The sequence below is a fragment of the Panthera leo genome, chromosome B4 (assembly GCF_018350215.1).
Source record: "Panthera leo isolate Ple1 chromosome B4, P.leo_Ple1_pat1.1, whole genome shotgun sequence".
Classification (NCBI taxonomy): domain Eukaryota; kingdom Metazoa; phylum Chordata; class Mammalia; order Carnivora; family Felidae; genus Panthera; species Panthera leo.
Genome location: NC_056685.1, coordinates 131670080 through 131697494, shown reverse-complemented (window position 1 = coordinate 131697494; position 27415 = coordinate 131670080). Strand labels below are relative to the sequence as shown.

General features: G+C 51.6%; 1 protein-coding gene across 7 annotated transcripts; it reads right to left on the bottom strand.

Annotated features, from left to right (window-relative positions):
* Nucleotides 1–190: 190 nt before the first annotated feature.
* On the bottom strand, nucleotides 191–27373 carry GTPBP1 (GTP binding protein 1). 7 transcript variants are annotated; one of them, XM_042947823.1, is made up of 13 exons: nucleotides 26910–27373; nucleotides 23902–25234; nucleotides 20749–20860; nucleotides 14868–15048; nucleotides 13885–14233; nucleotides 10255–10378; nucleotides 9310–9424; nucleotides 7462–7606; nucleotides 7148–7330; nucleotides 6188–6323; nucleotides 5430–5608; nucleotides 3876–4076; nucleotides 191–2966 (listed from the first exon to the last, which is right to left on the bottom strand). In XM_042947823.1, the coding sequence occupies exons 2-13, from the start codon at nucleotides 24091–24093 to the stop codon at nucleotides 2874–2876; spliced, it is 2010 nt and encodes a 669-aa protein (XP_042803757.1). In that variant the 5' UTR covers nucleotides 24094–25234; nucleotides 26910–27373; the 3' UTR covers nucleotides 191–2873. The 7 variants fall into 7 exon arrangements, with proteins under 7 accessions (XP_042803757.1, XP_042803758.1, XP_042803763.1 ...); XM_042947824.1 differs by lacking the exon at nucleotides 26910–27373 and having other exon boundaries at nucleotides 14868–15074; nucleotides 23902–23987; XM_042947829.1 differs by lacking the exons at nucleotides 23902–25234; nucleotides 26910–27373 and adding an exon at nucleotides 23480–23712.
* Nucleotides 27374–27415: the final 42 nt, after the last annotated feature.

The window sequence follows — 27415 nt, the reverse complement described above, 5'->3', positions numbered from 1 at the left end:
AGGGGCGCAGCTCTCACCCCGTTTTCCCCAAGGCACGCCCCATGACCCCCAAGCTTGCATTTCCCTCTGCGCCGTGGCATATTCTGTTACCTTATTCTGTTCAGTAAGCCAGAACAGGGGTCCCAACTGAACTAAAGACACCACAAATGTTAGCTGCACGTACAGAAAGGGCAGGATTGGCCATTCGAGATGATCAGTTAACAACTTTATTCTTTATCATCTACAAAAGGGCTGGTGTTTTGTTCCAAAGTGAGAGTTGGTAGGGCTGAGACCCGTAGGGGACCTTTGGAGTCCCTGTTAATGACAGTAAAACATTGTATTCAGTCAGCCCCTGCCAGCAGGTGTGGGCCTGGCGACCACAGATCCAGACCAACCTCCTGAGTGTCTGAGGACAGAGGCCAGGGTGGAGGCCGCAGCTTCCAAAAGTAAAGCGGTGATGCTCTTAGGGGCAAAAGAGTTCAGGCAAAACAAGGTCCCACCCTGGAGAAACCCTGTGGAAACACAGACGCCACAGCACCTCCCATGGGGACAGAGAGTGGGGGGGGGGGGGGGGGGGGGGGCGCTGCCCAATGCTAGAGTCCTCCACTTCCGAAGGCACCAGCGGGCAGAGGCCCCTATGAGCAGAACCAGGTCAAAAAGCAAGAAGGACACAGCACACCGAGGAACAGGCAGGGGCCAAAGGGCAAGGAGCAGAGCAGCTGCCTACGGATGGCCGCGGCGTGGGCCGGTGCAGGAATGAACGTGCCCGCTGGAGGACTGCTCTCTGAGCTTGTCTCCTAACCGGAAAAATGGAACACCACCTCTTTCCTATCTAGTAGCTTCAAAATCAAACAAGTGAGGGAGACACCCAACAGCACAGCCACATCACAGAGACTTGTCAACACCACGTTTCTCCTTCCGAGCCTGCCTATCGCCACATGGACTTGGCAGCTGGTGCAGTGGTAAGCAGCACGGGGACCGTTCACTGGACACCTCCCATGTGCTGGGCACATCACAGCTTCACCGTACGTTCTCTCACCGAATCCTCACAACCCCCGTGACAGAGGCGCTTACCTCTGGCTCTAGACGAGGAAACTGAGGGTCAGAGAAGATTGGCAGCTTGGCCCCTGTCACCGCTGGCAGAGGAGCCCGGGTTTTGAAGCCACACATGCCCGAGAGGAGAAGCTGGGCTCCTCCTGACCCCGCCCTGCTCCACAGCTGGGGGCTCCAGAGAGGCACAGCCAGCATTCCCCATGGCAGCACCTCCACCCGGAGGGCCTGGGCCGGGAACATGACACCATCAACTTGGAACAAACTTTTATTTTCTGTGCCGGTCCGGTCAGTCCACGGCCGTGGGTCAGTGGTAACTAGAAATAGTTGGAAGGAGGGGAGGGGAAGGGACCAGCAGTTTAGAAGCAAGAAGAATGGAGAGGGCTGGGATGGGAAGAAGGCAAGGCTGAGGAAGGACCCAGCCAGCTGGGTGTCTGCCCTGGTTAGAAGAACGTATCTCTACCCACCAGTCCACCCTAAACCAAGAGCTTCTGTCTGCAGCTCAGGCCAGGCTCGTTTGGGCCCCACAGTGCCATCTCTGGCCTGGAGGACCCCAGGCGGTGAATCTTCCAGAGGGCTTAATGCTCTGTGCTGGGCCTGGAAGAATCTTTTTCACAACCCCCTACCTAACCTCCCCACACCCCCACAGGGGCCTCCAAAACTGGGGCTCAGACCTTTCCCTGTTGTGCTCCTGTAGCAGCCAGCTGGGGCAACACGGCGGGGCTGTGGTAGGGAAGAGGAGTTCTAGCCCAGGCCTGGCTCAGAGGAACACATCCCCACCAATAGGAGGTGCCGGTGAGCAGGACCCAGAGCGAGTTGATGCGAGTCCAGGTCAGCCATCAGTGCCCCCAGGCCCAACAAGATCCGGAGTTAAAGTTCAAGGGCCAAAGCCTCAGCTCAGCAGAATCAGCAGAGCAGGAGTTGCCCTGGCCTGGCCAGGCAAACAGGATTGTCTCCAAGGAGAAAAAAAAAACCCACCTGCTGTCTTTGGGTCAGTGGCAAGGGTCAGAGTTAGGGGCAGGAAGGGTCCTACAATCCAAGTGCCACTCCCCTCCACACATCTACAGGCTACAACTTAAGAGCTTTTGGCATAACACGGTTTTGGGTTTAAGGGGGTAAAAAAGGAGAGAGAAAAAAGGAGGCCACCACGCTCCATTCTGCTAAAATCCCCCTAGTCCCAGAAGGAAGGCTCCCTGCTCGGGCAGCAGCAGACACTGATGAATCCCCTAAGCCCTGAGTCCGGCTCTGTAGAGGGCTCTGGGCACAGACGAATGAGCACAGGGGAGGAGGGTGAGCACAGGGGAGGAGGGTGAGCACAGAGGAGTGATGTGCTCCTCAGCTTCTGAAAGCCCCTAAAGTTTGTCACAGAAACACACAGACGGATGGACAGATGGGCAGGCAGCCAGCTCCTGGAGGCTGGTGGCCACAGAGGATAAAAGGAGAAAGACTGCCAGGGCCCTGACTGGCTACACTTCTGCACCACCCACCCACCCACCCACCCACCCACACACCCACACCCACATCCACACACACACACACACACACACACTAGAGAGAGAGATAATAAAAAGAATAAAAACTAAGGGCCCAGATATACAAAAACTGTGAGTAAGGAAGAAGGCAGGGAAGAAGGTAGATGATGGTCAGTCCTCCGGAAGTCTGGCCACCTTCCTCAGTTTATAAATTACAACCCCCCTGGAAAATGGGGGTGGGGGGAGCATGATGAGGCTCCAGCTGTGGCCTGGGGGAGGACGGGTGGTGGTCAGAGCTGCTCTGGCCCATCTGGTGGCACAGTGGCCAGAGTACAAGGATCCCTTGGGTGGTGGGGGTGGGCCAGGGGAGATTCAGCAGCCGCTGGCAGGAGTCACGCAGGCCCCCTGGGACTTCACTTTGTGACGCTGGCCCCCCCGTCGCCGGCCCCCGCTGCTGGGCTTGGGCTGAAAGGGAGAAAGAAGGAGCTTGAAACGTAGTGGCCCACTGGGAGCAGGGCAGGGCGGCACAGGGGCAAGGCAGCGGGAAGAGGGGCGGGAGGAAAGCCAGCAGGCGGTATGGTCCCAGCCTAGCCCGAGGCGTCAGCTACTGTGTGACTTAGAGCACAGCACTTCTCTGTCAGATGGAGCCGCCATCCACCCTGCCTCCCTAGCGGGCAGGTCACACTTGACGACAGTGAGCCGTTCTGAGAAGCACAAGGAGAGCAGGAACCAACACCTGCCCCCACTGATTCGGACAGAAAGGCTCAATGTGGGACAGAAAACAGAAAGGACAGGTCCAAGCAGAAGTTTCCTTCTCCAAAGTGGGGTCAGATGGAGAAGACACCGGAAGGAGCAATATGAGGGGGCGAACGGGACAGAACTGGGGGACAAACCTAACAGGAGATGCCGAGCGACAACCACACTGGCACGGGGCTCAAGGCCACCTACTCCACCCCTGCCACGCAGGACGACCCTCTAAGGCAGGGCCTTTCCAACCTTCTGGACCACCACGGACATACCCCACTCCCCCCCCCACACAGACCGCAAGCACTCTTACTCAGAGAGGGAACCCCTGACAATTTTCTATTCTGATTATTGACACCAAATGCTAAGCAGGACCGACTAAACTGGGCTTTCTACAGGGCTTTCTACAGTGTTCGAAGAACGCTCTGCCTCAAGAGACAACCAGCACACACTTAGCACTCACGTGCCAAGAGCTGGAGGGGAGGCACCTTCTAGGAACTGCAGACACGGCAGCTGAGCACAGGCTGCCCGAAGCTCTCCTGTCACCCCCACCGGCTAGAGGAACAGCCACCCTCCCACTGCCACCCTGAGGTGGTCAGGGGACCAGACTGGCCCGAGAAGTCCACTCACCTGTGCCTGGAGACCGCTGGACAAAGCCGGCTGCACCGTCCCTAGAGAGCAAGCTTCATCTCCAGGCGGGGGTGCCCCTACTGCTGGCCCTCCAGACGGGCCTCCCTCTTCTCGTTTGGCCAGGGGGCCCTTTTTTGTTGACTGCATTTTAATCTGCTGGGGCTTCGAATTCATCGGGGAGTTGTTGGTGGTCTGGAGGAGCTGCAGGAGCCAAGGAGTTGGAGATGGGGCCGGAGCCGCAGGCAGTGACGTCCGCTCTGCTGCCCAGGCCCTGTGCCTCCGCCCCCAGGGACCTCCCCCTCCTTGGCCCGGCTAGCCCTGGGCGAGGTGGGCGGTAGGGAGGCCGTGACAGTGGCAGCCAGATGAAGGGAGGTCTTCATTCCCACTCAGTGTCTCGGGGCTGCTCCAACCCAGGCTGACGTCTTGCCTGCCTCAGCCCAGCCCAGAGCGGCTCTATCCTAGCCCCTGCCCCAGCTGCTCTTCCCGCAGGCCACTGTGAATCCTGTCAACCTCCCACCTAGCCTCGCTCCTAGCTGGAGTCCAGCCTGCCCAGAACCTTGTGACCCCAACTTGAGGCTCTCTTCCTTGCTAAGCTGGCTGAACTCCTCAGGGAATCAACTGAATCCCCTGCTGCCCCTGTGACAAGAGTCTGGGGCAGGCTTTAACTTCAGGCCTCCCAGAGAAACCACCTGAATGCCTCAGCACCTGGAAACATCTGGAGTGTGGCTTTCATGAATCTTAAGAGCTCCCACCCAGGAGAGACTGATTTAAAGCCTTCCCTTGTGGTCTAAGTTCAATCTCAAAGCAGGGAGGAGGCCTGGCTACACCCCCAAGGGCACTATGGCACGTGCTGGCAGCTTCTGCCACTCTCAGCCAGCCCCAGAGGCAAGCAGCCTTCAAAGATACGATCTTCCACCACAGTACAGCCCTTGGAATCGCCTGGATGAGCCTGAGAAAGGCCGTTCTGGAGGCAAGGCCAGCCTGAGGTGGATCCCAAGATCTCACACAGGCTGTTTAGAGCAAGAATCAAACCACTCTATCAACTGCCCCTACGCAAGAACATGGGTGAAGCCCGCAAAGGGCATGAAGTGGGCTCCACGACACAGAAACAGCTCAAGCCCAGGCACCCTAGCTGTCCAACAGTCACTATATCCTGACCCACTGCCGTCAGGGTGCCCCCCCCCCCACCCCCCGAGCCAGGCCACTGGAGCCTATGCCTGGCACCTCAGAGGCCGACCATAGCTGGGACCAGATACTTTCCTACCACTGTTTCCTAGGTAGGACAGCCAGGCCTCAACCCCACCTCCTCTCCTCCACAGTCACCACCAAAGCCCAGGGAGGCAGAAGGCCCAGAGACACCTCTCGGGAAAGAGAGAACATGGCACCGAGGCCACACCTGAGCACTGTTTTAGCTCTCCCAAGGCAGGAACTAGTGCCTCTGTCCCTGGCAGTTAGCAGGATTCTGCAGGGCTTCTCCTGTTGTGCTCACAGTCTGAGAATGGGATGGTCCCCAGGACTCCCTGGGACTGGGCAAAGAGGTCCTCCTGGCCATACCTTGGTGATGGTGCCCACGGCCTTGGTGCGGCCTTCCCGAAACACCAGCCGCTGGTCTATGTGCAGGTACTCAGGGGTCTTGATGAAGCGGAAGTGCACGGTGGCCTTGTCCCCGGTGCGCAGACAGTCCTTGTCCATGCTCAGAATGGTGGCCGTCTGCCGGATGCTCCCACAGTGAACTGTCAAAAGAGCCAGGAGGTCAGGATAGGACTCAGCTGCTCAGTGGCCCCCAGGCAGGAGAGAGAGCATGGCACACGCTTGAGCTGTGGCCAGCTACAGGCCTCAGGGGACCGCGTGTGGCCAAGCGAGCTGGAGTTCCACTCTTTGGTCTGCTCCTGCTGCACACTGTCAGACCCCACCTGTCCCCGGACCCACAGTCTTGGTCCCTAAATACAGGGCACTCTGTTTGCATGTGTACCTTCTCTAGACTGTTGGCCTCTTGACAGCAGAGTTTGCCCATCTCTTTGTTCCTGGCACCTTGGCAACACTGCCTGGCACATAACAGGCCGACGTTTGCTAAAGGAGTGAGTGTGAGGCTCTTGAGGGCAAGTCTGGGTCTCCAGAGCCCGGCACAGAACCGGCACTCAGCTAATGTGTGCAGGAACTGATTAAACCCTGCGGCTTGTGGGCAGAACAGAGGGGAAGGCATCACTAAACACGATGGAGACCTGACTCTGGGGTTTGGGGAGCTGTTAACACTTTGTTGAGGGAGTTAGAGCAGAGGGCCTCCTGGGCTGGCAGTGGCCTTAGACACCTACCCATGGCCTGGTAGCGTGGACTGATCGTGGTGGGGTGGTGGAGGACAAGGATCTCGGCCTCAAACTCCCAGGATGCTTGGGGATTCAAGCGTGGGGAAACCATCACCATGCCCTTGCGGATGGACGAGCGCTTGATCTGAAAGAAAGAGGGAATCCCAGACCTCAGGGATAATGATGCCCAGGATTCTATCCCCTGGTCCCAGAGGACCAGGCGTCCCCTCTGGGAATGAAGACCACCCCAGCTCAGCCTTGCCCTCTTACTGCACTGGACCACAGGCCTTCCAGGTGGACAATACAAGGCCGGCTTAAGTGCTATATGGGAAGCTTAAACACTGCTCTGAGGGGCAGCGGGGGCGGGGAGGGGTGGTTGTGTCAGGAAAGGCTTCACACAGGAAGTGGCATTTCAGCTGGGCCTTGATGGATGAATAAGAATTAAGTGGAAGTGAGAGGGCACAGGCAGGCGAGTATGCAGATGTCAGAGACAGGGTGAGCATGATGACTGCTGGAGGGAGTAAGGAAATCCCATTCCATTGGTTAATTTGATTGGCAGGGAAGGCAGGTGACCCTATAGCTAGCACTCATCCCAAGTCCTGAGGGATGGAAGGTTGAATGGGAGGAGGATCTGGCATGGATCCCAATGGCCCTTTGCAGTGGGACCATCTGCATAGGAGGGAAGTGTCTTTCTGACCTCACCACTGAGTTTGGGGGACCCTCCTCAGGCACTAGAAGGGGGAACAGAGCTTAGGAGGCAGGTAGGCCTGGGTTCAAGTCCTGGCTATAGCACTTACTAGTTGTGTGTTCCTAGCTAAGTCACCTGGGCTCCCTGAGCCCCCGTTTTCTCACCTGTAAAAGTGAGGTCAGTAATCCCTGCCTTACTGAGCAGCCAGGACAACTGCAGATGGCCCTGAGCCCAGCGTAACGGAACCCGAGGGGGCTGTTCTTCATATTCTAGACACTCACCTTCTTCAGTGCAAAGGAGGCCGTCTGGCCCCCCCGCACCTCCTTGACAGGCATGCGCTTGCGGTGGATTGATTTGACAGCAATGGACAGGAAGTTACCCAGGGGATCTGGGCCCAGCAGCAGTGTGTCATTCAGCTTGATCAGGCCTCTCAGTGTTGTCCCCGACACCACTGTCCCCACACCCTGCAGAGAAGGCCAAGGCCCAGTAAGTCTATGCCCACTCAGACCCTCTCCACCGTATACTTGTCCTGATGCCCCTGTAGGAAGTGCCCACCCAGTCTCCCACGCCGCTCGGTCCACCAGAAGCCACTCACTGGGACAGAGTAAGTGTCGTCAATCTGAAACTCGGCGGGCTCTTCCTCTCGGTAGCTGGTGCGGGGAGAGAGGAGGTTGAGGAACATCTTCAGCAGATCTAGGTTCTCACCTGTGACGTTGGAGATCTGGAATATCGGGCACATCCTAAGTGGAGGGTGGAGAAAGACAAAGGAGCTCAGATGGCCAGCTCCTGGGTGACAGGGTGGGAAAGGTAAGCACGTGCTGCTTGCTAAGGGCCCCCGGCCTCCTAGGGCTCTACGCCTCTGCCCTGGCCTTCCAAGGGCTGGCCAGACCTGCTCTAAGGCCTTCTTCTCTCACTCAGTTTTCTCTCTGAAATCTGTCCCCTCGTCCCTGTCCTTCCACCACTGCTCTATTTGGGGCTCGTATGACTGCCTCTTCTTCCTAAAGCACACACATGCTTGTTTAAAATTCTTACCTGCCTTTCTGCTGCAGAGGAGACAGCCTGAATTCCCTCTGTCCAGCATGTCGGCAGGTTTATTTCCCTCAAATTCCTGTCTGCCAGCCAGACCAGAGAACCTTTGCTTCTCCCGAAAGCCTAATACTTTTTTGCTCCCCGTGTGTATCTTCACTCTGATCCTCCTGCCTGAATTTCTTCCCTTTTACTCAACTAAAAAACCCTCTCATCCTTCAGAGCCCATCTCCAATGCAGAGTTTTCCAGGAAACCCTTCCCAGATGGGCACTCTTGACTCCTGCGAGCTCTTGGAAAACTTTTTGTGTCTGTTACATGTGACTACATCTCAGTTTCCATCAGTCATTACAATAGGCTCTCTGTCTCCTATCCAGGGTTAATCAGAGTTTTCAAGATTGGGAATTATATAGTCTCCATAGCTTCTAGAATAACACCTGCACAGAAGAGGCGCTCAGAACGAAATGAAATGAAATGGGGCCAGCTAAAACATACCCCCTCTGCTGGCCGCCTGGTGGTACTGAAGACAGCATCAGGGCACAGCCATAGACCAAAATGCCAGGCTGCTCTGGGTTCTGTACTACAGACCAAGCCAGGAGGCGATGGCTCCTAAGCAGCCCCCAGACTCTGGGAAAAGGAGCAAACTTAACAAAGTTCACTATTATCAAGAGAGTAGCTCTCTGACCAAGGAGGTGACCACCCTGAGGACAAAGACTGTGCCTGAGTTAACTGTGAATCCTCAATGCCCGGATGAAGAACCTGGTACAGAACAAACATCCAATAAATGTTTATGGAATCAAAGGATACACTAATAAGTAAATGCCAAAACTGATCTGTGATGAGACAGCTTTTGGGGGACAACAGTATAAAAAATTAATAATAAGGGGCGCCTGGGTGGCTCAGTCGGTAAGCGTCTGACTTCAGCTCAGGTCATGATCTCGCGGTTCGTGAGTTCGAGCCCTGCATCGGGCTCTGTGCTAACAGCTCAGAGCCTGGAGCCTGCTTCGGATTCTGTGTCTCCCTCTCTCTCTGGTCCTCCCCCACTCACACTCTGTCTCTCTCTCAAAAATAAATAAACATTAAAAAAAATTTTTTTTTAATTAATAATAAGTTATAAAAATGGCTGCGTTTGTATCACACAGCAGCCAGACACAGGGCTAAGTGCTTTACATGCATCATTTCCAACACTTATGAGAACGCCATGGAGAAGGGAATATTATTCCCATTTCACAGGTAAGAAGACACTGAAGCCTCAGCTGAGATTCCACCCTCAGCAAGGCCAGCACCTCAGAATGTGGGTTGCCTGACAGAACTTCTGGGCAACACTGCCCGGCTGGGAGAAGCTGTACTGAGTTCAGAATCTTCTAGTCCATCCAGTCTCTATGCCTGCCCAGAAGTGAGTGCTCACTACCCATTTACCTCTCAGAGCTGAAGTTGGAGGCCGTAACAATCACATCATCCTTGCTCTGTACCAACACAGGGATCTTCCGGCAGCCTGGCGACTTCAGCAGGCGCTGTAACAGCTTCAGGGTTTCTTAAAGGGTGAAATGGAACACAATTAGGGGGACACAGCTTTCTCTTTGGCCAGGCTTCCAGAGCAAGACTGGTCCACTCCTTACTGACATAAGCAGGAGACAGATGGACAGACCAGCATTAAATGGCAGCCCTGGAGAAGCAAAAGGAGGATCAAAACCTGGGGTGGGTAGGTGCTTGCTAGAGTTAAAAAGAGCATAGATAAGGTCTCTCTGGTAAGGTTACAAGTCTGAAACCGGTCAGATTTCTCCAGAGTCTCTAAAAGACCCACATCCCGTAAGCCACGACAAAGCCAATGTTCTCAGAATGTTCTGCTTCCTCGATAAAAATTCATCTGACAAAGGACCTCTAAGACATTTACACATCCACCGAAGCCCTTATGAGGCATTCCAAAAGGACACCTCTCTACTTCTCATCTACCGTCTGTAGCAGTGAGGAAGAAATGTGAGGCTGTTCTGAAGCCTTTGGTGATAGAAGGCAATCAGACCCTCTGCCCAAATGTCTCCATATATATCCCGTTTAGATGCTAAAAGCCAATGCCCTGGCCCTGTGGCCAGCTGAAAAGAGGTGCCAGATCAGGGATCTCAAGAATCCTATATTTGGAACCAGAAGGAACAAAGAGCAGGGCATAATTCGAGGGTGTGCTCAGACCAAGAGCTAAACAAAGGAGGAAGCAGAAGATTCCGGGTTGACGGAAATTCAGACCAAGGTCTGAGCACAAGGGAAAAAAGCAAAAGATTCTGGGCTGAAGCCCTGGCAGCACCACCAAGGAGCCACAGTGGGCGACAGCCCCAAATAGAGAGACTGCTGCTAGCTGCAAGCTTCACTTACCTTGTAGGATGTTGGCAGGACACATGTCAATCTTGGTGACCACCACAAAGACAGGCACATTGAGTGCCAATGCCAGGCCCAGATGTTCCTTGGTCATCCCCACGATGCCAGCATTGCTCCCCACCTGCCCCAACACAGAAGCAACGGTCAGGACAAGGGAGACAGAGTAAGGGTGAGCACAGGGGCTCGAAGAAGGCTGGGGTAAGAGAGAGCTCCCATCTCTGAGGCTTCCATCAGAACAGGACACACGGGGCAGAAGTCTTGGGCCGGAAACCAAACAGCTGTAGATGGAAGCTGGGCTAGGCACCAATGGCTTTGACCTCTGATTTAACAATGTAGGCTATCCAAATCAGAGGAGACTTGGAAACGATAAAAAAGACAAACTCAGACAGTCTGGGAAAACAACCGTCTAGAGCCATCAAGGATACATTCAGTTTAACATCACTGGCCTCCAGTTTCCTGGTCTATAAAATGGAGCAGTAATGACATCCACTTTAGAGGGCCTGTTAAGGTTCAAGTGTCATAACATACATCAGAGATCCAATACAACCGGCACGAATGAGGTGTTCAGGCAATGGCAGCCGTTGTTATTGTTACTGGTCCTTCCCGTAACAATAAATGTTTTAAAATATCACCATAAAGGCTGCCCAAGTAAACTAGGGCACATGTACAAGTGTGCCATACAAAACGTACCAAGCATGCTATCAAAAAGAAAGAGAGACTCCTATCTACTGATATGGGTTAATCTCTAAGACATGTTTTTAAGAGGGAAAAAAAAGGCAAGGTGTATGTAGCATGCTACCGTTAAAAGGGTGTAGAATGGATCAGGGTTTGAAAAAAGCAGCTGTAAGAAACTTGGGGAACATCTGAGATAATATAAACACTTAGAGCCTAGATATTGGAGGGTATTAGGGAACTCGTGTTCATCTTCCCAGCTACAGTAACAGTAGGAGACAGTTCTTACTTTTAGGAGCTGTGTGCTAAAGTATTTGGGGGTCAAGAGTCACAATGCCTATAGTCTTTCAAATAGTTCAACCAAAACAACAAAAACACACATATGCATCCATCACAAACACAGATGAACACAGCAAAATGTTAATGATTGTTGAATCCGAGCAGTGGGTCGATGATGTTCGCTGTACTATTCCTTCAACTTTCCTGACTGTCTGAAATTGGAGGGAGAGAATACATCCGCATTTGCTGGTAGGATTACAAAATATCTCTGGAGACTACATACGAAACTGGAAATACTGGTTGCCCTGGAGAGGAAACGGAACAGAGGAGGAAGGGAGACATTTCAGTAGAAGCATTTTGGTGTCTTTTTGTTTTTGTGCCATAAGAATGCGCTACTTACTAAAACTTACTAAAGTTGAGTTCAAGTTGTTATGACGGGGCACCTGGGTGGCTCAGTCTGTTAAATGTCTGACTCTTGATTTTGGCTCATGTCATGATCTCACGGTTTGTGAGATCGAGCCCTGTGTCAGCCTGTCAGCCTGTGCTGAAGGCACAGAGCCTGCTTGGGATTCTCTCTCCCTCTCTCTCTGCCCTTCCCCTGCCCCTGCGCACATGCTTGCTCTTGCTCACTCGCTCGCTCTCTCAAAATAAATATTGTCATAACATATTTACATAGCGTTTAATACATTCCAGAACGGTTTCTTCCCCTTTTAAAATGTTTTAAAGTTTATTTATTTGAGAGAGAGAAGCACAAGTGGGGTAGGGGGAGAGAGGGAGGGAGAGAGAATTCCAAGCAGGCTCTGAGCTGTTAGCGCTGAGCCCGACCATGGGGCTCGAACTCACTAACCGTGAGATCATGACCTGAGCCGAAATCAAGAGTTGGATGCTTAACCGACTGAGCCACCCGGGTGCCCCTTACATTCCAGAACGGTTTCAAGCGATGCCCTTCATTTGATCGCACTTCACAGGTGAGCCGCTATCCCACTGACACAGACGTCCTCTGCCATGTTCCCTTCTGCTCACACCAAGACACCTCCTCTCTCTTCCTTCTAATTCTTCCCGTTTCTTCCAACCACCTTTCCTATCCAACCCTGACTTGTTTGCATTCTTTCCAGCTGGGATAAGAGAATGCTCCATTGCTCTGTTGTCTCTATATTTTATAGACTCCTTTCCCCCCCGGAAATTTATTATCATGGAGCCATGACGATTTCATGTTTTCTACAGAAATTTTTAATATTTGGATTATAGCCTAAAAGTCAGATAATGTAGAACATTTCATCTAGGGTGAAGGTATTTCCTTTAATTGCCCTTGTTCACTATACTTAGTTAGAAAAATGCCTACTTTACACTGGTTTCTACACCTTTCTTAACAGTCCCCCAAATACGCCCTATGGCTCTTCCTCTGAAACCCCTTCTTGTAGAAGTTTTTCTTAGCCCAAAGTTGGTGGTGGCCCCTGAAATGCTCAAGGATATGGGAGATCCTGATTTTTTTTAAATTTTTTTTTTTTAACGTTTTATTTATTTTTGAGACAGGGAGAGACAGAGCATGAACAGGGGAGGGTCAGAGAGAGGGAGACACAGAATCTGAAACAGGCTCCAGGCTCTGAGCGGTCAGCACAGAGCCCGACGCGGGGCTCGAACTCACGGACCGCGAGATCGTGACCTGAGCCGAAGTCGGCCGCTTAACCGACTGAGCCACCCAGGCGCCCCTGGGAGATCCTGATTTAATGAGATCCCAAGAACCTTGGGTAGAGAGCCACCAAGAGTGTTCACACATATGCTCTGCTTCTTTACTCTCCAGTTTGGGGAGAATTTGCCTGAGAACCTGTGTTTGTGGGGCAACTTGATCAATTATGCTCTCAACAGATGCTTGTGTTTACTACACTTATTAATACAGGCAGCTGGAGGAGCCAGGAAATGGGGAAGGGCTTTGAGAAGCACTTGCCAAAGGGAAACTTGCTCACTTGTGCTCTCCGTGGAAGCTGTGAAGCTGTGTGCAAGGCAGTGGGCCTCACAGACTCCCACACGCTGTCCAGGGAAGAAAATCAGTGGGACACAAATGGAAACTTTGCAACATGATCCAACACAGAAGCCTCTGCTCCCTTTCCTTTTCAGTTGATCTATATTTTGATGAGCTGCCAAAAAATCTACTCACTGGACTGTAAGCTCTACGGGAGCCCGGGGTGGCCCTGTATCCTTCAGGCCCCAGGAACGGTGCCAGGCCCACGGGAGCCTCTCCTCCCAGGCTTTGACAGAGGTGACCTCCCGGGCCCCTCTTGATTGCCGTCTGTGCTCTCTTCCATTTCTTCCCAGGTTCGTCATCTCTGGGGGTGCCACCTAGTATCACCTCCGCAAAGCAGCCTAACCCCGCCACGGGAAAACGTTTCTGAAGGTGGTAAGTGAGCCCCAGGAGAAACCCTCCTCTATGCCTCTTTGAAAAATAAAACAGGTCTGCAACCGGCACCAGGGGGAGAGATCGAGGTATGTACACCACCAAGGTACAAGACCACAGCACTCAGGGGACCAGGCATCCCTGTAAAATGTGTCATCCTTACCCAGCGTCAAAGCCCCGAATCAACAGGCTTCTGTCGCAGAACAATCTCTAGCACTCGCGCGTCACCACCTCCCCAACAACCCAGCTGGAGCCTCCCCTCCTCAGGAGTGCTTCCCACTTACCATGAGCATGCAGAAGTCCGGCAAATGACCTGTCATGCCAAAGACAGTGGTCTTCAGGTACTTCTCATGGCCAGCCAAGTCGATGAAGGTAATGACCTTAGTGGATTTCTCACAAATCTTTGTCCATTCCAGGCTGCCACCGTGGCTGTCTGGCTTGTTTACCACATTGCCTTCACTGTCAAAGCCCAGGATGTCGTTGCCCACACTGCTGGTGCGACCAGATTCAATCTCATGTTTGTGGCGGAAGAGTTTCTGGCGGGCAAAGCCTCGGCCGTTGTCCAGCTCCCCGTGTGTCAGGACCCCCAAAAGCGTGCTTTTGCCGGCATCCACGTTGCCTACCACTGCTACCCTGCATGTACACGAACCCATACATCCTTGTGAGAGTTAGTGGGTAAGCAAAGTGAACCCGAGTACCTGGATCTCTAAGGACACACTGCCCCTGAGCCTCTGCAGCCCACTGCTCCTCCCACTCGTGGCTAAGCACGCTGGGAATGTCCCTGGAAGCACAGCCTCCAGAGTAGAAAGAATTATTTCGGAGGAACTAGACTCCCATCACGATGGCCTTCCCTCTTGACGTCCACTAGCTTCCTCAAAGCTGCCAGACAGGAGCCCCAAGCCGGCAGAGGCACAAAGTGCTCCCCTCCAATATCCTGGTTTTCAGCCTCACAGGTTGATTAGAGGAGACAACGTAGCCTCGGATAAGAAAAGGGTGCCTGGGTGGCTCAGTCGGTTAAGAAAAGGCAGCCCACACAATGGCCACAAATGGATGGCTGGCCTCCACTCTTACCAAATGGAAATATTCAGGGAGGGGGAAGTACAGAAGCAGAAAATGGAGCTATCCTACCTCTGGACACTCTTTCCTGGCCTCCGAAAGGGAAGGAGTGGCAAGTGCCAGAGGTTCAATCACTGCTCTCCGTGAAGCCCTAGACCGCAGGGTCACGCAGGGGTTCAGAACCCCTGAACCGTTCCGAAGGCCTCCTCACCTGACCTCCAGGAAGTCATTGTCTCCTACTCGTTTCCGGACCAGGTAATCACGCACACGGCCCCCCGCTTCTTGGCGTTCCCGCAGGAGGATGACATCAGCCTCTATCTGTTCCGCCATGCTCTTCACTGTGGCGTAGGAGGCCTCCATGTCAGCTTCGCTCAGTCCATACTCAGTCCCATCTGGTGACAAGAGCCCAGACATCAGCCTGCCAACAAGTCAGCCGTTCAGCCACCCCCACCAAACCGCACCCCCGCCCCCCCCACCCCCCCACCGACCCCAGGCACTGGAGAACAACACCGCTCTCTCTACCTGACACTTTTCAAAAACTTGGGCACACACAGAGTTAATAAATAATAGTGCCACGGGCTTCCCCTTGAAGCAGGGTATTCGCTAATTCATTCAACAGTAATCACTAAGACTCTCCAAGGTTTTATGCCAAGTCTCATGCTGGGTACTGGGAGTACAGGTGCCCTCGGCGAGCTCACAGCCCAGCGGGAGAGGCCGAAAATTAATTAATTGCAATACAACTTGAGTGCTTTACTATAGAATTATACAAAGGGAACGTAAAGTGTAAGCCACTAGCACAGCCTAGGGAAGCTGAGGACAGCTCTGCAGGATGCCGAGTCCAAGCTGGGTCTCCAAGTATGAAAAATGGGCCTACGGAGAAAGGAGTAAAAACATCCTAGGCAGAGGAGCAAAGCACGGAGCATGGCAGATCACGGCACATTCAAGGACCAATAAGCAGCTTGGTGTGTCGGGGAGCAGGATGTCAAGTGGTGAGAGACCCTGTAAGGGGTGAGAGCCGTTAAGAGCAGACAGACACCAGACAGCAGCAAAACACATTATGTACCAGGCAGTGGGAAGCTTTGGGAGTTTAGGCAGGGGTGTAACACGATCAGATTCACTGTCGGCTAGAAAGAGGTCTTGAGCAGCAATAGAAAGTGTGCACTGGCAAGGGAGAGACCAGAGAGGGGGAGCCCGGTTAGGAACTAATTCTAATAACCCAAGCAAGAAATGATGAGGACAGGAGGCAAAGGAAAATTGGGAGAGAATTTAAGAATGATTTTAGGGATAGATTTTTAACTGAGGTGGCTCAGGTGAAACATCTAGCAAGTAGCCGGAAAAAATGAGTCTGAGCTCAGAATGAGGAAGGGAGTCCAACGGAAAGACATGGACCAATCAACCAAATCACCAGAGTGTCTACTGTAAGGTAATCCCTGCGAGGTGCTTTCAACTTGGGATCATTCAATTCCTCCCACAAGAGCTCGTCGGCTTTTCCTCCAGCCTCTGGGTCTCAGAGAGTGAGTGCCTCTGCCCCTTCCCCAGGCTAATCCCCCAGCATGTGCCCAACCCCTTCTCTTCTACTGCCTCTCAAAGACTTTACACTGCCTTTTCCCAGCCCCTCTTCCCTTCTACCACCAAGCATCTCAAGGGAGTGATCACACCTGCTGACTGTATTTCTGAGGACTCTAGAAGAAATTAATTTTCAAGTCATTAATGGCCTTCAACCACTCATCTAATGCCCTTTACTTGACCCCCTACAACACTGGACACTGCTGGCTACCCTACCTTTGCTTCCCGAAGCACTTCCCTCCCATGCTGCCTGCCTATTGCCTGAACTCTTCTGATTTACCTCTCTACCCTCTGTCTGGTTCCTTCCTCTCTCAGTGGTCCTCTTCTCTAGGCTCTGAACATTTATTTCCCTTGGCCATCTCATCCTATGGCTCCAACCGTCACTTTGTAAACGACAAAAACACTCATTTCTAGCACTGTCCTCTTCGAAGAGCTCCAGACTGGATTTCCAGTTGCATGCGTGAGAACTCTTAGAAGCCCGGCATCTAAACTCAACCACTCCACACCCCTTTTTAAACCACAGCACAAAAACGAACACTGCTAGTAAAGCACTTTAGTCCTCCGTGCAATCCTACGGGGTAAGCATTACTGTTCCCATTTAGCAATGGGATAAACAGAACCCGGAGAGGTCTCAGAGCTGGTAGACAGCCAAGGGGCCGTGGGCGTTTGGGTTTTCTAATTCCAAACGTAGAGCCTTTTCCTCTGGCCAGGGTTCCTCTTCATGCCTGGCCAGTTCCTCCCTTGCCTTCCCTACTTCTGATGGCAACACTACCTTTCCAGTCACCCAGACTCAACACTCATCCCTCCAGTCCTGATTCTAGCTTTACGCCTCGCCCTTCTGTCCTTGTCCCTGCTCTCCTGTTGCCAATCCAGTGCCACCAGCCCAATTCAGGCCCTGTTCCACCTCAAACACTACAAGACCCCTAGCTGGTCGTAGCACATCCCGGCTTTATTCCCTGCAACCCATCCTGCATACACACAAGCTCAAGCTCCTAATCCAGGCACAGTTCTGGCGTTGTTACTTCCAAGTCAAACCCTCGGGCTCCCCCAGTCCAGTAGCAACCGGTTCCAATTTCTTCAAGGTCTCCCCCATTTATCCCACACCTCCTCCTGTTTTGTCCCAACGCAAGTGGCTCAGTTACCATCCCTCCTTGTCCCCTACACTTCTTCAGATCTATTCCTTTGCTTACGTATTTCCCATCCTAGAAAGCACATCAGCACACCACACACTACTCCCTTGTGGAATAGGTTCTGGATGCATGTCTTCCCCCACTATATACAAGGATCTTGAGGACAGGGTATCTCAAACATTCCCTGGATGCCCCATGAGGGTGCTTTTCCTCCATCAAGTCCTCAAATGTTTACAAAATGCAAAAAAAAAAAAAAAAAAAAAAAAAAAAAGAAAGAGAAAGAAAAGAAAAGAAAAGAATACAGAGGGATTGGTTGGGCTGAGGAGTTCCCAAACGCATGGCCTACTTAGCTCTAGAAATCTTCTAGGTTAGAGAAGGGCTTACTGAAAGTGTTCCTAAGAGAAAGCCTGCTAACCATGCCATTCTAGCCAGACTCCCAAATTCTATCCAACCTTCCCTGCTTCTGGTACAACAAAATGCTTCCGGGTCCTGTTTCACACCAAGGGGCAATCACGAATGTCACCTCGTCTATCCAGACCTCCCAGCGAATGCCCCTAGTCACATTACCCTTCTCCAGCGTGCACTGCATTCCTCATTCTGTAGGAGTGGAGACAAAGGCCAAGGAGAAAAGCTGTAGAGGTCCAATTACTTAAGGCCACATATTTAGCCATGCCCAGACCTAATCAGATTTCTGTCCCGCCATCTGGCTTACCTTTTCTGTATGCACTCTCCTCAACGTGCTTTTAGGATAAAAGTCTTAATTCCTTGATATGGCGTTCAAAAACCATCAAGATGTGGGCCCTGCTGATCTGTCCAGCCTACCCTCCTGATACTCCCAACCTCACATTCTATGCTCCCACTTTACAGAATCACTTTTGGTCCACCAACTATTCCACAATCACCAATGCCTCTGTGCCTCTGTGCATGTGGCTTTCTCAGCTCACTCACTACTGCCTCCATTTAGCCTGGAAAACTCCTACTCACCCTTTAGTATCGTTTCAAGGGGCACCTCCTCTTTGAAGCCCTTGCTGACTGCCCCCCAAAGACCTGACACTCCTCCTATTTCCCTGAACTTTTAATACAGGAGCTGGTTCTTAGAAAGCCATGACTTAATATGAAAAATGAACAAAGTTCTTCTTGAAAAAAAATCTCCTGGCCAATCAACTCTAACCTGGAATCTTTAAAAAATTATTACTGCCATGATTAATACTAGGTAACATTTCTGCAATACTATAGTCAAGCGTTAATCTTCGCCATGACGCCACGGGACAGATTCTGTTATCAACCCCATTTGAAGACGAGGAAAAGAGCCAGTAGGCAAAGGCAGATCTACTACCGGGTGAGACCGCCTCCTTTTACAATTAGGAACGTATACTTAATGAACATATTACTCTGCCCAGAACTTTTTAATATCTAACTTACCCACACAAAATCTCTCTGAGGTAGGGTGGGGAAGCGTGCCATTAACTCCATTTTACAGAGGAAGGAAGTGATAAACAGAAGTAAAGCACAGGAAGCCGGTAATGAAGCTGACCCCTGGGGGCCTTGCATCTGGTTTAGTCCTCTATTTGATGTTCAACTTGTTTAACTTAGTTATGCTCTCTTTCTACCTCTAAAGAATTCCAGTAGGAAGGAGTCACTGAATCTAACAGCATCCAATTGGTGGATGCAAAGATAATGCTTGGGTGTGTGGATGTAATAATGAATACTGAACATCTTATGCTTTGCCACTGGAGGGTTAATTAGTTGTGAGCTGCCAAGGCATGGTAATGATGGGGGGGAGGGGGCGGGGGAAGGGCAGGGTCCTAATACAGACCATCAAAGAACAGTCCCAACGCTTGTCAAAATTGGTCTAGATATGGTTTCTTCAATTCTACAAGCGTGAAGTGGCCTGAGAGTGGCTCATCCTAACACAGCAGGCCAGATGTGCACCTGAACAAACGCTTTTAAAAGACTACCAACAAACCCCTGGTCACCAAATAGAACGGCTCTTTCTGAACCTGACTCTCCTTGCTGTCTTTAGCACTTGCCAGTGCTGACCAACCCCCTCCCCTTCTTGTCAGGCAGCCTCTCAGTGTGTCTACCTCTCTGACCATGCTTTCTTTAAAGTGATAAGACCCGAAACTGGGAAGGTAGCAGCAAAGATGGAATGGAAGGGACGGATAGGAGAGACATTTCAAAGGAAAGCACAGCAGTATTTGGGAGATCAAACCCTTCTTCCATACGTCAGTCTTGCGGCATTTCCAAATATTTTCTGCTCAGGTTATCTATGTATATACTATCTTTCTTCCCGGGTCAGAGGCCAGTTTATAAGTATCCAAAAGTACTTTGCAACAGTATCAAGCCCTTAGAAGATACTTAACAGATCTTCTAGTCAAATAGCTAAAGAATGGCTTTGAGTTTTTCTCCATCTCTGACTAAAAAGAATTATTACCTGCCTTTACAAAGCCTGCATTCAGCAAAGAACTGTTCCTTTAATGACGCATCAAGGCCTACCAGGGCTTCCTGTGAAGACGACAGAGCCAAGTTCTGGTCCAGGCTAAATTCATAATTGTTAACAAGCCCAGCTGCCATTTCAGCAAAAATAATGTCATAATGAAGCAAGAGTAAGTGGGCCTTGTATCGAGGGAATATTTTTTAATACCTAACTTATCCACACAAAGTACCTCTGAGGTAGGGTATCCCTAGGAGTGACCAAAGGGGGGCGGGGGGAAAGCCCAAGATAAAATTTAGAGGACTGCCCTCCTCTAAAACAGTGGGCCCCATTACAATGGAGCAAGCAGGCTGGAGGACATTGATCAGCCCCTTCCAGAATGGTAACAAGGCTACATGTCTGACAGGATCTCACAGGGAGAAAAAGAAGACTTCTGTTATCACAGGTAACCACAGCGAATGGTCAGTGTGGTCTGAGGCAAGGCAGTCTTGCCAAAGGGAGGAACGCTGGGTGTCCTTTTCTTGAAGACGTCAAGAAGAATCACGAAGGTTCTCTGCAAAACAGGTAATGACAGCAATGGGATCCGTAAACCGGGCCTAAAGAGGGAAGGGCCTAGAGCTGCCCAAGGAAGACTTAACTGTAGACCTCACTGTGACTTGCTCTGTTACCTGGGATAAGAAGTTTCCTCGCTTTGTGCTTTCCCTTTATGCAAATTGAGGGTACTGGAGACAGCAAGGAAGCATCTGTAGAACCGCCTGGACAGTGAATCTTTGACATCAAGCATATTATGGTCACTAAGGTGGGAGTTAGTATTACCACTTTGCACTGTTATGTTCTCCCAAACAGTTGTGCAGACACTAAAGAATCACTGCAGCCGACACGGGACCAGGAAGTTGATAAAAGGAGGACAATGCGCTCTAAATAATTTTTTAACAATAAAGCGAAAGGAAAACTATGCTCACCTGATCCCTGCCCAATGACATATATGGTCTCTCCGCATCCCTCGTCCATCCTCTCCCACATCTGCCGAAGTAGGCTGTCATACTGCTCTGATGTAGGGCTCACTAGAACCAGCTAGAAGAGAAACCAACAGCCTTAAGACCACACTTACTAGAAGAGCACCACAGCCAAGGTAGATCAGTGGCCTGCCCAAAGACCCTGATCGAACCCCGCAGCATCTTGATCTAAAATAACTACGCGGCCCCCCTCATGTCCTCCTCTCTGCCTCCCTTGAAATAGCCTCTGAGCCTTAGCCTTTTGGGAGTTGAGTTCTATGATGTACTAAAATGAGTATGTCCGAGCCACAACCCACAGACAAAAGGGTGTGAGCAGCCTGCTTCCTGCTGCTTGACAGGAGGGGCAGGACCCACCACGACTGACAACGGGGCACTGTGGGGAGGCATTCAGGAGCCGTGCTTTGTTACCTACGTGCCAAAGTCTGCTACCCGCACTTTGCAGTTCACCGGACAGAGAGCTCCTACACTGCCATTCCCGCCACCCTAGGCCGCTGGTTCTCACAGTAACCAAAGAATTCGGTTCCATCTCGCCCTGGCAAGATCTTGATTATTTAGAATCGGCAGTAAAAACCGCCGCAAGACTCATCTCCAGCAACAAAACACCCATTACCAGTAAGGCGGGTAATTAGCGCCATCATTCTGCAAATTTCTGTCAATAACGTGAAAATATAAACTGCTTATTTGGGGAGGCCATTTAGCAATAGGTATGTCAGATTCCATTCTCTGACCGCTTGTGTGTGACCTTGGACAAAGAACTTAACCTCTCTGGGTCTCAGTTTTTCAATCTACAAATAGGGATTATACCACCTGAATCCTAAGGCCACTGCAAAGACCAAGTAAGATAACATGTAAAAACACCTAGTCCACGGCTCAGTAAGTGGGAATTCGTTTCCTTCGCCCCATCAGCCCTAGGAAAACCTTCTCAGATGAAACTAGCCACTACAGTTCACTGATCATTTCTCCCTCTGAAAGCTCTCAGAACTTTTGGTCTCCATAGTCCATTGCAGCAAGCGTATATACACTTATAGCTTCTAGTCTTTTCCTCAGGAATCAACACATCCCTTCTCCCTCTCCACATTGTCAGTTTTTCTTTTCAGTATCATCAAAATTTACAGACCTACGGCTTCTCAAGTTCAGAACAGTGAGAAGGACTTCCCCAGCTCTGCAATGAAGTAACACTTGCCTATCCCGGAACATTAAATGAGTTGGTCAGGAAATGACGGTACTACTCTCTTTGCAACTCTGCCTTGCACGTTCCCACCCTGTGTCTTCAGGATTCTTCAGCACCTTGACCATGAACTGACACCCGACTCATCTGCTTCCGAAGCAAGTGCATTTCTTACAACTTCCTGAGTTGACTCAGTAGGGCTTGTCCTTGTAAACCTGGGTGCTGCCTGGGTCTTTTGCTTCAAGCCCATGGCCTCACACATTGCCTCTGGCCATCCCTCTCTCTGAGCTTGGCTATTCTCATTACCGTAGTGGAGACAGCAGACAAGAAGACTGTTAAGGGAGCCAGATAGCTGGTTTCTAAGTAGGCAGCTGAGACTAGAGGGAGAGAATACAGTTGAAACTTGGTTGCTTAGGTTGCAAGGGAACTTCTCTCCGGTTTGGGTCAAGTTTCATGCAGTTTTGCCACCAGACTTTGACAAGGCACAAATGTTTTCAAGGCTCGACAAACACCTTTCATTGTAACCATCCAGCAACAGGTAGGAGGTGGCATTGATGTTCTGTCTTCCACCCGCTGCTATTTAATCTGCACAGGGAATTACCAGTTGTTCAGTTCCCTTCAAACATTTACTGAGTGGTATGTATCGGGGTCTGTTAAAGAGACAAAATTCAATCAAGTAACTTTAAAGATCTAATTGGCTTTATTCTACATTCATGAATCAGGCAGCATCCTATCCAGCAAGGAGAAAGGAGCTCCATGTAGCTGCACAGAAAGGAAAGATTTTATAGGCAGAAATGAGGTGAGACAAGGTTATTAGCGAAAGAAAAGAAAGGATCCGTTTCAGGCAAGGTTACCTTCTCTTTGGGAAAAGCAGGGGGGGTCTTATCAGGCAGATTACCTCACTAGTACCGACCAAGAAATTTCACTCCTGGGAGAGGCTGAAGCTGCAACTAAGTGTTGCCGTTCTGGGGGCAAGTGACTCCATCCTGGGCCTGTTTTGTTTTTATTTTTTAACACGTCGAATACATTTCTCATTTTTACAACATACTTGGACTTATAAATGATGCAGCTATAGAACTGAGAGGTTAAGAAACTTTCCCAAGGTCACAGAGCCTTTTTAAGTGGCAGGGCAGGAAAGGGAACCCAGCCCTGACTCCCAAATTGGCATTCTTTCCTTTATTGATGTTTAAGCACCTTCAAAACACCCGTCGCGTCTTACACTTACTGCTTCATTCTCACAATGCCAGGCAGAAGCGGAGCCCTTAATTCCTGCCTACCTTCTCCCAAGCTCAGAAGCCCCGATTTAAACGGTCCTTCATTATTCCATTCATACAGGATGAGGTTCCACTCCCAGGATGGCGAGATTATGGGTCCTGCCCATCTTTCAGTTTTGGTTCGTCGAGCAGGAATTCCTCGGACAACCCTCCCTCCGACCGAGCAACTACTTTCGGTCTCCTTTCCCGACACCAGGCAGAGCCCCGGCGGCCTTCCTGCTCCCGGTGGGGCTACCTGATCCTCCCGCGCCGCCGCTCCCCCTGCGCCAGCCACCTCCGACTCTCGGCTGCCGTCTCGGGGGAGGCGGCACCGCTCCGGGACCGGGACCGCAACCGCGCGGGGCGCTGCGGGCGCCCCCGTTCCACGTGGCCGAGCCGGGATGGGGGGGCAGCGATCCCGGCGGGAGCCCGACGGCGGGAGGCCGGGTAGGCGCCGCCGGGCGAGGACGGCGGTGCGCGGCCCTCGGGGGCCACCCCCTCGCACTCGGCCGGGAGCTCCAGACGCGTCCCGCACCGGCAGGTGGGCGGGCTTGGCCCGGCCCCTCCCGCCCCTGCCGGCGCCATCACCGTTGTCCCGGAGACGGCTCGGCCCACCGCCCTGTCCCCCCTCAGCGCCCGCCCGATCCCCTCAGCGCCGCCGCCGGCGCCCAGGCCTACCTTGCTGGTGAGGTCCAGCTCCGGCTCGCCGTTGAGCGCCTCGCCGTCCTCGCTGCAGTCCGAGTCGAAGCCGCCGTGGAGCCGGGCGGCAGCCGCCGCGGCCCTGGCCGCCCCCGGCGAACTGGGCTCGGGGGCGAACATAGAGGCCGGGACCGGCGAGTCCATCGGGGAGCGACTCCGCTCCGCCGCCATCTTTAATAACTTAGGCTAATTCGTAGCCGGCCTCCCCTCCCTCCTCGGCTCATTTGCCTAATCTATGCGTTGCCCCGCCCTGCCCCTCATTGGATAATTTATGCGAAACTTCTCCAGCCGCGTAAAGAGTGACACGTATCTCTAGCTAAGAAACAATCGACCAGGCCTCCTAGCCACCAATCACTGAAGCCCTTTAAAGTACCTAATGAATAATTAATGAGGCCCAAACCCCAACAACAAATGTCTGAGACGTCACGCGCCTGGATCGCAGCTCGGGAGGGGGCAGCGCCGCGTCCACGCTACCTGCCTGGAGCCTTCCAGCCAACGGGAGCGGGCAGAGTATGACTGACACAGCAGCCATCCAATAAATGGGGGAACACACACAACGTTTACCCTCACCGCCCCTCACTTCCCCCTTTCCCATAGGCGGTGCTCAGTTTCCAAATCTTAGGGCAAAACAGTCGGCGGGGAGAGCCTCCCGATGATGGACAGGGGCAAGGCCCAATCTAGTCACCGGATAGGTCCCGCGCCTCGGGCCACCGCCCAGCGACATAGTAAACTGCACAAGGCGCCTCCCTCCTCTTAACTCAATGACTCCGGGCAATTCCTGCAAGACCGAAATCCGACGTGCGGGCAACCTCCAGGCAATTTTAATAGTAGGATCGATGCCTGGAATACTATAGCAGCAGAGCGAGGCAATTAATGAAACGCTGACCTTAGGGAGAATTCTCCATTCACTGCCTCTGCGGAGAGAGCAATTACGGGACCAAAAAGAGGCAACCAGCTAAAATACAAGCCAAAACTACCTCACCGCATTTGTGAACTGTGAAGCCAAGATCTAGGGTCTGTGAGGGTAGTTTCCAATGGATGATTCCTAAAGAGTAGAATCGGTTGTGGAAAGCCCCAATCCAAAATACTATCAGCACAAGTTTTAAGTATCTTTCTCGGTTTCGAACGTTTGAAAAGCTTGATAAAATTAGAGATTGGCCAAAACTCGCGTATCTGGCCTTGGCCACTCGTCCCAGGCAGCAATCAAGAAAGAGCAGCCACTGAGACAGTAACCTATCCAAGATCCAGGGTTTGGAACACAAGATTTAGTAAGAGTCGGGGTTCAAAATGGCCGTCAATTTTAAGGATCCACCTGATTAAAAAAAAAAAAAAAAAGAGGCAACTTCCACTTGCTCCTGTTTTCAACTAAAATCAAGCCTTTTTTCTTAAAAAAAAAAAATGTTTTTTAACATTTATTTTTGAGACCTAGAGACAGAGCATGAGCGGGGTAGGGACAGAGAGAGGGAGACACAGAATCCAAAGGAGGCTCCAGTCTGAGCTGTCCGCACAGAGCCCGACACAGGGCTCCAACTCATGGACCATGAGATCACGACCCCAGCCGAAGTCTGACACTTAACCAACTGAGCCACCCAGACTGCCCCCACCCACCCCCCCCCCTTTTTTTTTTTACAATCAAGTCTTATGTGCACAAACAGCTGGGAATCTGGAACCAGAAGTCATTCAACTCCAAAGGTCTTGATAACAGCTCTTCAAATGCGTTTTTTCTTTTCTTATTCTGGCTACATTGCCCACAACTATCCTACCTATTACTCTATGAGGTAGTTAAAAATGTTAAAATCTTGATTTGGCCGAAAAGCCAAATATCAAGCATTAGTAATCTAGAATAATAATTAGGATATAGCATCTTACCAACTGGCTCTTCCAGAAAGAATTTAAGTTCAGAATGTGCTGACATCTATTGGTACACTAAAACACATGTCCTCCTCACTATAGTGCTTGCCCAGAAAAAAATATTCTCAAGAGAAGGTGCTTCTTTACTTGAATAGAGAAATCTACAACTACATTTGGGGAAGGGAATTCCCTACCCATTTTTACATCCCCTTTCTGAAGACAGGGTAGAACCTAAGTTCAATCCTGGGTCCACTACTTAGCTGTGTGACCTCCAACAAGTTAATTAACCTCTCTGAGCCTGAGCTGTCTCCTCTTAAAAAGAAAATGAAGCAGCTACCTCAAGGCATAGTTAGCAGAAAATAAATTAGCATATGGTAAGCACTTAGAACAGTGCTTGCAAGCCTCCATTAACAAATCTTATTAAAATAGAACTGCAACTCTTAGGTGGTTGACAAATTACAAAAATTTAAGATAATTTAAAAGTTGTCTGGATTAGGGTAGGACTCCCAACCACGTGGTAAGCACGCAAGCTTGTGTTAAAGTAGCAACTGTGGTGAATGTAATGGTGTCACTGTTGTAGCAGGGCTAAAGAAAGAAACAAATTGGTGTGCCTGGGTGGCTCAGTTGGTTAAGTGTCCCCACTTGGGCTCAGGTTATGGCCTCCCGGTTCGGGAGATGGAGCCCTACATCCGGCTTTGCACGGACAGCAAGAAGCCTGCTTGGGATTCTCTCTCTCTCTCCCTCTCCCTCTCTCTCTCTCTCTCAAAATAAATAAGCCTTAAGATAAATAAACATTTAAAAATCTTTTTAAAAAAATGAATTGCATGATTTTTTATTGTTTTTCCAATTCCCTGAACTAAAATCCCGAAGAAGGACAACTAGGGTGGATGACGCCTTCCACATGACCTAGAAGTTAGGTAAGGGGGGAAAGTTCACGCAAGACAGGGAGTTTACCTGCTTGGCACACAAAACACCTTGAGAAAACCCAGAGAGGATTCTGTGTCAACCCCCGTAAGATGGGGAGGGGGCGAGGGTGAGAGGACAGTGGTCTCAGTGTATTGCACCGAAATTCGACACCAAGGCACTGAAATCGGACTCTGTTTCACTTGAAACGTGACTCCGGGCGAGGCACTTACCCTCAGCGCTCCCAAGGAAGTGGGGGGCGGCGGGCCCACTAACCAAGACAATTTACGCCCGGCCGCATCAGTGAGGTTCTTGGAAATCACCTGGTGAACAGCGCGCTAGGCAAACATAGAACGGTCAACGCAGGAGGAGCTAGTCCAGGTTCTCGAAAGCACTCCGCTCGAGAAGCCTGGCCCAGAGAGGGGGAAAGGGCGGGGAGAGCCGCAAAGTGCAGCCGCAGGCCGGGTCGCCGCCCCGGAACGTCGCCGACGCCAGGGGAGGGGTGGGGAGCGGCGGGCGTCGAGGCGAGACTCCGGCAGGCCGCCCCGCCCTACCCAGCCCGGGAACCAGGAGCCGCGCACCAGCTCTAGTGGCGGCAGCCGCCGCACCCCCTGGCCCTACTGTCCCTAGGCCGCCCCACGCTGCCCACACCCACTCGGCCGACCCGTGGCAGCCGGGGCCTTGGAGCCGGCGCCGCCTGACGACTGGCTGACGTCATAGGTGACGCCGCGGCGGGCGG